Source organism: Pygocentrus nattereri, chromosome 22 (genome assembly GCF_015220715.1).
Source record: "Pygocentrus nattereri isolate fPygNat1 chromosome 22, fPygNat1.pri, whole genome shotgun sequence".
In the NCBI taxonomy this organism is placed as follows: domain Eukaryota; kingdom Metazoa; phylum Chordata; class Actinopteri; order Characiformes; family Serrasalmidae; genus Pygocentrus; species Pygocentrus nattereri.
Window position 1 is genome coordinate 6,575,415 of NC_051232.1, and position 11,329 is coordinate 6,586,743.

Genomic DNA, 11,329 nt, shown 5'->3' on the forward strand with positions numbered 1-11,329 from the left:
AGTTCAGCAGATTAGGCTGGCCGAAGTATTGAGGAAGTCTAACTTCCCTCTAATAAGTGCTTTTCAGGAAATTAAGCTCAGTTAAAACGCAGAAGACAAGACAAGAGCAAAAGCATGTTCTCCGCAGCTCCAACAAGAACAGGGAACAATTGGAACCGACCAAATGGGAGTCTAGACTCCGTTGGAGACGCTATGCACAGTCCAAGCAAGATGGAGCACAGAGGTAAGGATAGCTTGTGAGGAGTAAAAAATCCTGAAAGATCCCCTTTCCAGTATTTCTACATTTTTCCGTTCGTCCCTGCAGGAATGGCAGCTTGTGGAGTGTACAGGTTGGGTTTGCTGTGTTTAGGAGTGATGTGCATCCTGCAAGCCTCGCTCAATATCACCCTGCGCCTCTTCTGTAAGTCAAAACCGTTAGCGTCAGTTAACACGGGGCCTCACTGACCGATACAGTTTCGTTCTTAAACATGTTCCTCCAAAAAAAGGTCCTCAGAAAACGTCTGTATCAGAGCTGTGAGGTGCATAATGAGGATAATACTCTACTGGGACGCTGTCGGCTGATTTTTTTTTTTTTTGAACGTTTATCTATAATTCAGTGTTTTTAAATGTAAACAGTTATTCAGAGTGTTTTAATGTGAATTGGTTGATTTTGTAGAGACTCAGATGTCTTTACAGTGGTGGTGATGGGAACCAGGGGAACCATGACTACAGAACAAATTCATTTACTATCCAGGACCACCAGTGGACCTACAGGTGCTGGTTATAACATTAGAATATCATGCAAAAGTTGATTTCAGTATTATTCCATTCAAAAAGTGAAACTTGTATATTATACTCATTCATTACACGCAGACTGATATATTTCAAGTGTTTTTCTTTTCATTTGATGATTATAACTGACAAGGAATGAAAACCCCAAATCAGTGTCTCAGAAAATTGGAATATTGTGAAAAGGTTCAATATTGAAGACCCCTGGTGCCACAGTCTAATCAGCTAATTAACTCAAAACACCTGCAAAGGCCTTTAAACGGTCTCAGTCTAGTTCTGTCGGCTACACGATCACGGGGGAGACTGCTGACTTGACAGTTGTCCAAAAGACGACCATTGGCACCTTACACAAGCAGGGCAAGACACACAAGGTCATTGCTGAAGAGGCTGGCTGTTCAGAGCTCTGTGTCCAAGCACATTAATAGAGAGGAGAAGGGAGGGAAAAGATGTGGTAGAAAAAAAGGGTTCAAGCAGTGGGGCTAACCGCACCCTGGAGAGGACTTTGAAACAAAACCCGTTCAAAAATGTGGGGAAGATTCACAAAGACTGGAGTCGGTGCTTCAAGAACCACCACGCACAGACGTACGCAAGACACGGCCTTCAGCTGTCGCGTTCCTTGTGTCAAGCCGCTCTTGAACAAGAGACGGCGTCAGAAGACAGAAAGGACTGGACTGCTGCCGAGTGGTCCAAAGTTACGTTCCCTCATGAAAGTAAACTTTGCATTTCCTTTGGAAATCAAGGTCCCAGAGTCTGGAGGAACAGAGGAGAGGCACAGAATCCATGTTGCTTGAGGTCCAGTGTAAAGTTTCCGCAGTCAATGATGGTTTGGGGTGTCATGTCATCTACTGGTGTTGGTCCACTGTGTTTTCTGAGGTCCAAGGTCAACACAGCCGTCTACCAGGAGGTTTTAGAGCGCTTCATGCTTCCTGCTGCTGACCAACTTTATGGAAATGCAGATTTCATTTTCCAACAGGACTTGGCACCTGCACACAGTGCCAAAGCTACCAGTACCTGGTTTAAGGACCATGGAATCCCTGTTCTTAATTGGCCAGCAAACTCCCCGGACCTTAACCCCACAGAAAATCTCTGGGGTATTGTGAAGAGGAGGATGCAATACGCCAGACCCAACAATGCAGAAGAGCTGAAGGCCACTATCAGAGCAACCTGGGCTCTCATAACACCTGAGCAGCGCCACAGACTGATCGACTCCATGCCACATTGAGTGCTGTATATGCTTATACTTTTCAGCTGGCCAGCATTTCTAAAACTCCTTTTTTTGTATTGGTCTTAACTAATATTCCAATTTTCTGAGGTACCGAATTTGGGGTTTTCATTAGTTGTCAGTTATAATCATCAAATTAAAAGAAATAAACACTTGAAATATATCAGTCTGTGTGTAATGAATGAGTATAATATACAAGTTTCACTTTCTGAATGGAATAATAGTGAAATAAATCAACTTTTTCATGATATTCTAATTTTATGTCCAGCACCTGTACCGGAGTCTTCTGAGTTTATATGGAATGATGATGATGATGATGGGAAAATAGTGATAAATATAATATTTTTTTTTTCCCTCCAAACATCCTCCAAGTATCTCCAACATTAAAGGCCTTAAAAAAACACGTTCTGGGCCAAAATCTAAAAGCTCCTGCAAGGGAGCTTTTAGAGGTGGACGTCTGGTTCCTATCACCACCATTGTAAACAATTCTGACTCTCTGGAACTGAGCATTTCACACCAAACCACCTTTAATGCCAACCACGTTTATTCAAATGGGCATTTTAGCCGATGCTGCAAAACCTGATGCCAATGTAACCTGTGGAGATGATCAACTTGGGACCAGCCTGAGCCGTCTGACACAGTTAGAGTCCAGCTACGTCCAGCTGCAGGATCAGTTCAACCGGCTACGTGCACAGATGCAAAGCTGCGATGAAGACCTGCAAAGAAAAACACAGAGGGGTATGTTAAAGAGACCTCAGAGAACGCAGAACACAGCGAGAACAAAAATCCCTCAAATCAGCATTACTTAACAGTTAATGCGTAGAACAAAACATGGTTCTTCAAGGGTTCTTAAGTAAAGAAAGTGGTTTTGTATAAAGCCTGGAACACTCAAAGAGCCTTTTGGTTAAAAGGTTCTTTGCATCATGAAAGGGTTCTTGAGACTGATGGAGAATGTGCTGCATATGGTTCTATATAACATCAAGGGTTCTGCTATTGTTGCGATGTGAACCATCTATAACACGCTCTCCATTGATCTTTAGACCTATTTCATCATGCAAAGAACCATTGAATCATTCAAAGGGTTCTTTGAGTGTTCAAGGTTCTATATACAACCATTTTCTTTATGGAAGAACAGGTGAAAATCTTTTTTAGTTGTGTAGGATACCTTTACTTCTTAAATGTGCCTAGAACAATGTGTAGGGCAAAATATTAGATCTACGCTCGCATTCACAAGCTAAGGTTTGTGTTTTCGGTAATCCTGAAATATTGCGGTTGTAAAATGATTATATAATGAGGCCAGTGCTCTACTAGTACTCAGATTTCAACTGCTTTATAGGAAACTGTGAAAAATGAGGAAATGTTAGCACCCAGGATGATGAACTGAGCTACAGATGCTTCTAAAATGATGGCGAAAGCTGTAGAACACCGAGAATTAAGTTCTGAGATGGTGTCTAGGTTATAATATCAGCAAATATGTGTGGACACCTGACCATCACAACTATAGGACATCCCATTCCAAAAGCATGGCCAATAATATGGAGTTGCCACCCTTTGCAGCTGCAACTTCTTCCACTCTTCTTTCTGCAAGATTTTGGAGAGTGTCTGTGGGAATTTGTGTCCGTTCAGTCTAAAGAGCATTTGTGAGGTCAGACACTGATGATGGACGAGAGGGTCTGGCTCACAATCAATGTTCCAATTCATCCCAAAGGTGTTCACTGGGGTTGAAGACAGGCCACTGGAGTTCCTCCACAGCAAACTCGTCAAACCATGTCTTTATGGAGCTCTCCTTGTGCACAGGGGCTCCGTCATGGTGGAACAGGAAAGGAAGTTTGAGTGGGACGAGCCCAACTCCTGAAAAACAGCCCCAGCTCATTATCCCTCCTCCTCCAAACTTTACTGTTGGCACTATGCAACTATGCATACCAGTAGGTTCTCCTGTCATCCGCCAAACCCAGATTCATCCATCAGACCACAAGAGAGTAAAGCATGCATCATCACTCCAGAGAACATTTTCCAAGCTGACGATTGGCATGGTGATCTAAGGCTTGTTTTCTAAGGTGTACAGCTGTTCAAACATAGAAAACTCAACATCTGCTGATGTTGCTTCAAAAGGCAGTCCCTACTCTGTGAGTTTGAGTGCTCTAATTTGTCATGGCTGAGCTGTTGTTGCTTATAGATTCTTCACATTAATAGCATTTGTAGTTGACTGGAGAATCTATGAGGGCAGAAATTTCACAAACTGTTTTCAAATGCGGAACTATGCCTCCTTTGCCACAAGTCACTATGCTGTTTCAGTATGGCCCTCTACTGCCAGTAGATGTGTTTATATGCAAAGGATTTTGCCAATCCAGTTGAATACATTCTGATTATAGATTAACACTGAGGTGTTTATTCTCACTCTACTCAACAACCTGATGGAAAATCTTCATGTACACGCTCACTACAAGGAATCAGATCCAAAATGACACGCATGGGTGGAGAACCACTTACATCACCATGACAGCGAACATCTCGTCCAGTCAGAGTGAGAAGTTTTCATTTGGAGCACGGTTTTGATTCCTTAGTGATGTTTCTGCTCCGCCGTGTCGAACGGTATAAACTCCCACTGTGACGCGACGCACATGCAGAACGTACTTACACATTCCGATAGGGAATGTAATCGGATTCAGGCGTTTACATGGATATTATTCCTCTATTTAACAGATTATTTACAGGATTACCCACCTCGTTCAGTCGGATAGAAATTGTTTTCTGAAAGGCCTCAATCGGACTTCTCTATTCCGACTGAGATGGTACATGGACGTATTCTATTCCGATTGAGCTATTAGTCACATGATTAACAGATTATTAGGCTGCAAGTAAACATGGCTAGTGTTTATCTATGGAAACATAACATTTTTCTAACTTTATAACTCAATATTAGAAGTGGTGTCTGCCTACTTTTGGCTACATAGTGTGTTTCACACATCAATGGCCTTATAAGGCCAACACACTGGATGTGCAGTGTTCATAAATTCGAAACCACTGTTTCCAGTTGCCACTGATGTATGTGGCCACTTGAGGGCCCGATGGGGGTTTGGTGAGGGGTGGTTTGACATTTACACCAAGAAATGCAGGCACAACCGTTTGTCACCTCAGGTAATATTACTAGCCTAGTCACATAGTTTTTCACCTGATATCTTTTACATGGAAAACAGCAAGTTGTGAAGATCAGTTAGCTGATACCAAATGGAACGATTTCATTAAAATATGTTGAATGTTTTATTGAATTAAATTTACACGAGTAGAGTGAAGAATGAGCTTAAGCTTCACCAACTACTTTTGGGGGCAGATTTGAATCCGTTAAAGAGCTGTTACCACATTCAGGAGAGTCTTTGTACCTACAGTACAAAAGACCTGCCCAGATGGGTGGACGAAGAGAGGCACCAGTATGTACTACATCGGGAGGGAAGGAGGGAAGAACTGGCTCCAGAGCAGACAGGACTGCAGAGAGAGAGGGTCAGACTTGGTGATCATCAACAGCCATGAGGAACAGGTGAGCATATATATGGGACACTCAGTACAGTGGTTTTTCAAATCAGTCCTCAGGAATCCCAAGATGTTCCATGTTTTTGCACTATCCCTCTGAGGTATCTCAGTAGGTAGGGACAGTAGGTAAAATGCAAATAAAAACAGAAATCAGTAATTTAAAAAAAAAAAAAAAAACACTGCCTTCCCGATGACCGCTGGGAGAGATATATATATATATATATATATATATTTTGAGACAGTATACATTTTAAAGTGACTTTAGTGACTGTTCTTCTTTAAAGTGGCTTAGTGTTAAGGTGTTATTGTCCATAGCAGAGATGATATGATATAATAATACTACAGACAGAGCGACTGAGTGAAGTGGTAGTCGGGGACGGATCTACAGCTTCACAGCTGGTTCAGAAGCCAGAAGAACCTGTTCATTAGCCGGGTTGTTCCAGCCTGGATGCTGCGGAATCTCCTGCCTAATGGCAGGATGGTGAACAGGCCGAGTGCTGGGTGGCTTCTGTCTGACCGGATCTTCTTGATCTTCCTGAGGCAGCGGGGCTTGACTTGAATAACCCAAAAAATCCAAAGAATTCTACTTTTAAAATTGAATCCTCTCCACCTTCCAGCATAATGCCGATAAATTCCCTGCTTGACCTTCCATTTCCCCCTACAACCATCCCAAATCCTCTGTTTCTCACTCCTAAGACAGTTTAACACAGAACTCCAGCCTAATTTCTCAGAATTCTCTCCCATCCCTCAATCAGTCTCCTATCAAACTGCTACCATATACTGAAGGCACATTTGGCCTCCTCGCAAATTTATTTTTAGTCCAAGCTTAACTTTAATTTGGGTCCAGCAATATTAATGCAGAAAGCACAGAAGTATTTTTTTTGTTTGTTTTCATGCAAAATAAAAATTATTGAAATATTATACAGTAAATGTCATTTACTACCCAGTTGTTTATGAACGGGTCTAGAGGTCCACACACAGCAATGCTCCTGAGTGTAACATTCTTTGTGTTTCAGAGATTCATACAAGAGCTGAACTTGCAGGTGTGGATTGGCCTGAGTGAGAGTCAATCCACATGGACCTGGGTGGATGGGAGCTCACCTTCATCAGAGTAAGGTGGTGCTGACTGTATATGAGCTCTGGCTCGACTCCAGTCAGCTCAGAATACATCAGGGCATGCATTTAGATGTGCAAGTGCAATCAGATGTCAATCACACGGGTATGAAACTGAAGCCCGTATCCGACTCATGCCCACGACTTTGAAACCCAGCCCAGCTGGGCCTGACTGGTACTGCTAAATTTAAAACCTGTACTTGCTCATTAAGCTCTTTTTACAGGGGATTTACTCTGTTACTAACTGCTTGTGTTGACCCAAATTGACCCAAATCCATTCCAAAACCCAATGTTTTATTGAGGTCTGCCAGGCTCATGTCAGGTAGTAGGCCTATGATTAATAATGTAGCCAGTCAAGCAAGACATGTTTGGTGTCTGAAGTTTGCTTCTTTAGTTTTGCCTAGCAACTCCTTAGCCACCACCTGAGATAATAGCTTTGACCTTGAAATACCTTAGCAACCACCTCGGGTAACAGCTATGAGCTAGAAATACTTTAGCAACCACCTAGGATAACAGATATGACCTAGAAATACCTTAGCAACCACTTGCGATAACATAGCAATGACCTTGAAATATCTTGGCAACCACCTAGGAAAATATAGCAACAGTCTAGCAACATCTCAGCAACCACCTCAAACACCATAGCAACAGCCTAGTAACACCTTAGCAACCACTTATAATTGCATAGTAATGGCCTAGCAACATCTAAGCAACCAAATAACACAGCAATAGCCTTTTAACTTAGCAACCACATGGGACAACAACTATGACCTAGAAATACCTTAGCAGCCATGTGGAATAACAGCTATGACCTAGAAATATCTTAGCAACCACCTGGGAAAATCTAGCAACCGCCACCTGGGATAATGTAGCAACAGCTTACACGTCAGCAACCACTTGAAATTTCATAGTAATGGCCTTGTGTTGTAGTCTAGGCACAATTTTAAAAGCTCAAGAACACTAAAATATAGAATGAAGACTAACAATGAACTAAGCATTCAGATTAGCTCTAGTATACAGTAGTGTGTTATGCCGTGAGACAAGATTGTCTGGGACTTTTTTCTTAAGCTCTTGTTTTGATGTGTCAGTGAGCCAGAAAAACACATTTGGCAAAAATGACCTAAAAACTATCCAAAAAATTTACTCTAAATAAAGTTTAAATAAATTGTAAGTACAGTGTGAAGATGGTTTTCATAAGACAGAACCTGGTGTTTTATTCTCTCTGTTGAATCTCTAGGTACTGGATAAATGGAGAGCCTAATGAGTATCGGACTGGAGAGGACTGTGCAGAGAGCAAGCCAAACTACGAACCTCCGAACTCCTGGAATGACGAGAGGTGCAGCACTGTTCTGAACTGGGTCTGTGAGCGAGAGGCCTGTTAAAACCAACACACTTGACATTTCTATCAACCTCCATGACTTTCAGTTGTTGATTTATTGTCTTAAATTTTTACCCAGTTTAGTCGTATCTAATTCCACCCATTAAATAAGACTCTCCCTAATCACACGATACCACCAGCACTAGGAGGGCGAAGGCTAGCACAGGCTTCCTCCGAGACCTGTGAAGCACCACCGTATTTTTCAAACTGGCGCAACGTCACTGGACAGCTGAACGAGCTGGGAGGAAAGTGCCAAAACCAGGTTTGTTACTTCAGCTGGGCTTGGCTGACTAGCATTGCGTTGGGTGATAGGGGGAGATGGGGGCCTTCCTACCCACCCAGAGATCTAGGCCAGTTGTGCTCTCTTGGACTCCCAGCCATGGACGGCAAACTTGGAATTTGACCAAAGATGCTCAATACCTGGCCAATTCAGATTTCTTTATCTTTTGTTTTGTGCCACCAACATTTCTGAAAAGATATAAAAGTCATGTGAGAAGTATTAACTGAGAGGTCTTAACTCCTAATTAAAAAAAATGACAGAACCAATCATTATTATATTTTTATGGTCCAGATTTCAGACACAGCTGACTGGGAACAACCAAAATCTTTCACAACATTCCGTGATGATTTACCTTCATGAAGAAGTTTTATAATTCTCTCCTTTGTTTCTACTGACATTCGTGTTGGAGCCGTGATTCATGTCTATCAAAGGCTCTCCAAGCTGTGAGCACTCTTTTTAACTGAAGACTAATTAGCAGATTTAATCTGACGCAGGTGTTTGTGTTACAACCACAATTTACGTATTTTCCTCAGAATTTACTGATTCCATATTTTATTCCTCTACTTGATCTACAAACACAACTGTGACTGACTACAACAATTATTTATTTATTTTTTTTTTTCTCTCTACAAAATTAAACAATTGAAAGATTTTCGTCAATAATTTTTGCCAGGGGTTGTATTCTTTGGATTTAGTCGCTTGAAATAAACTGACAGAAACTGCGTGCTTGAGAGGTGAATGTACATCTTTATTAAATATAACTTTTTACAAAGACTGGGTTGACCATTTCCTTTGTTCTCCATACTGTCCTCTTCGCTGTGAGCAGAGAATATACACTCACCGGCCACTTTATTAGGTACCTTGCTAGTAAATGGTTGGACCCCCTTTTGCCTTCAGAACTGCTTTAATTCTTTGTGCCACACTTTCAACAAGGTGTTGGAAACATTCCTCAGAGATTCTGGTTGGTTATTTGAGTTCCTGTTGTCTTTCTATCATCTGGAACCAGTCTGCCCATTCTCCTCTGACCTCTCACATCAACAAGGCATTTTCGTCCACACAACTGACCGCTCACTGGATATTTCCTCTTTTTTGGACCGTTCTCTGTAAACCCTAGAGATGGTTGTGTGTGAAAATCCCAGTAGATCAGCAGTTTCTGAAATACTCAGACCAGCCCGTCTGGCACCAACAACCACGCCACGTTCAAAGCCCCTTAAATCCCCTTTCTTCCCCGTTCTGATGCTCGGTCTGCACTTCAGCAAGTTGTCTTGACCACCTCTACATGCCTGAATGCACTGAGATGCAGCCGTGTGATTGGCTGATTAGCTATTTGAGTTAACAAGCAACTGAACAGGTGTACCTGTGTAGATTAGCATGTTATCGCTTATAAAGACCCATTCAGGAAAAACAGCAAAAAACAGAAATCATTCAGAGAGAAATGACATAATTTTGAGGCATTAAAACTATTCTCAGTAAAAAGTATATAGAATATTAGAGAAGGTTTCCAGTTTCCAACATCATTTTCATGTAGATAATATCAGTACAGGCAAGTTTTTGACAAAGACTGAATCCGTACTGTGATTCAAGAACCGATACCTCAACGAAAGCCAGAGTAGCAGCAGTGGAAATTTTACAGCCTACGCAGACAGTACAGGACACAGTTTGTTTCCTGTGAGGACACTCGTTATCTGATCCGGCTCAGATTCTGCAGAAATGTGGTGAGCTATTGCGCAACGAACGTCCCAGTTTGAACTCGCTCAAAGCATCACAGGCAGCGACTTGGGTTGAACTTGAATAGAAGAGGGAGATTCGTGGGTGAATATATTGAAAATGATTCCTTATTCATTCTGGCTTTGTTATCTTACACTTTTGGACTTCCCTCATTACTCCAGCAGCTCTTCTTTGGTTACATTTACAACAAATTTTGTACAATTGACTTACAATATGATTGTGTTTTGCACAGGAAGGTCAAGGTCGCGTTAGGAGTCCTGCCCAAGGACTCTTGCACAGCAGGCAAAAGTGGCCCAAATCCGATCTTCTTCTCCGTATGTGACACAGATGTGTGTCTGTATGTCAGTGTGAACAGACAAACACCCTGAATCTGACATTTTCCAATCCGATTTGAGAGGTTTTCGTATGTGGTACTGAAATCTGATACTGCAGCAATGCTACTCAGTCTAAACAGCCAGATCAGAATTCATGGTAAAGGTTTGGGTTAGGACTAGGGCCAGGGTTAGGGTTAAGATTAGGTTGGGGGTTGAGGTAAAAGTTATGATTAGGGTCAGGGTAAGGATTAGGTTTTGTGTAATTGAAGTAACATTAACAATCTACCTAAACTAAGTAATATATCAACAGAACATCTACAAGACACTTCAGTGTATTCAGATGCTTCACTACTCCTACTTCACTGATATGTTGTTGTGTTACTGATAATCTGTTGAGATTATTAATCATCTTCAAAGGACCACTCCAAATAAACCGCTCCTTTTTTCCAAAAAAAATAAGTCTATTTTTTTTTTCAAATAAATAATTAATTTGCTTGATCCCTGAACAGGCTGAGATGACAGATTATTTAAACACAAATACAAGAGAAGTATAAAACGAGTACACTTTGTCATTTGATTTGTTTTTATTTGAGAGCTCAGTAGTAAAAACAAAGCACGCTTAAGTCCGCGATAAGACATGAAATCAAGAACATTGAAATAAACTGAAAAATCCATTTAATCAAATCCAATATCAGAAAACTGAGCACAAAAAAAACTATATCTCTGTTGTTGGAACAAAATCTCATATCTCCAAAAGGGCAACTTTACACGAGAAGGAAAAACCTACTATACTTTAAATGCAAGTCAGTGGAACCAGACGTTTTTCCTAGTAGTTTTGAGTTTCTTTTGGTCCATTAATTATGAAATTGACACACAATGTAAATGACAAGACATTTTCAAATTATGTAAAAAAACAAAAGGCAACAGTTTATCCCTATAGGTTTCTTGTTATTGTCACATGAAATTGATCACTTTAGAGCCAACGTTTAAAAAGCAAT

At 41.2% G+C, this 11,329-nt stretch overlaps 1 protein-coding gene across 1 annotated transcript; it reads left to right on the forward strand.

The window, feature by feature from the left end:
- The first annotated feature begins 64 nt into the window (after positions 1-64).
- LOC108411397 (CD209 antigen-like protein E) lies at positions 65-8,995 on the forward strand. The gene is made up of 6 exons (XM_017682947.2): positions 65-223; positions 305-400; positions 2,555-2,728; positions 5,377-5,525; positions 6,535-6,629; positions 7,869-8,995. The coding sequence occupies exons 1-6, from the start codon at positions 115-117 to the stop codon at positions 8,011-8,013; spliced, it is 768 nt and encodes a 255-aa protein (XP_017538436.2). The 5' UTR covers positions 65-114; the 3' UTR covers positions 8,014-8,995.
- Positions 8,996-11,329: the final 2,334 nt, after the last annotated feature.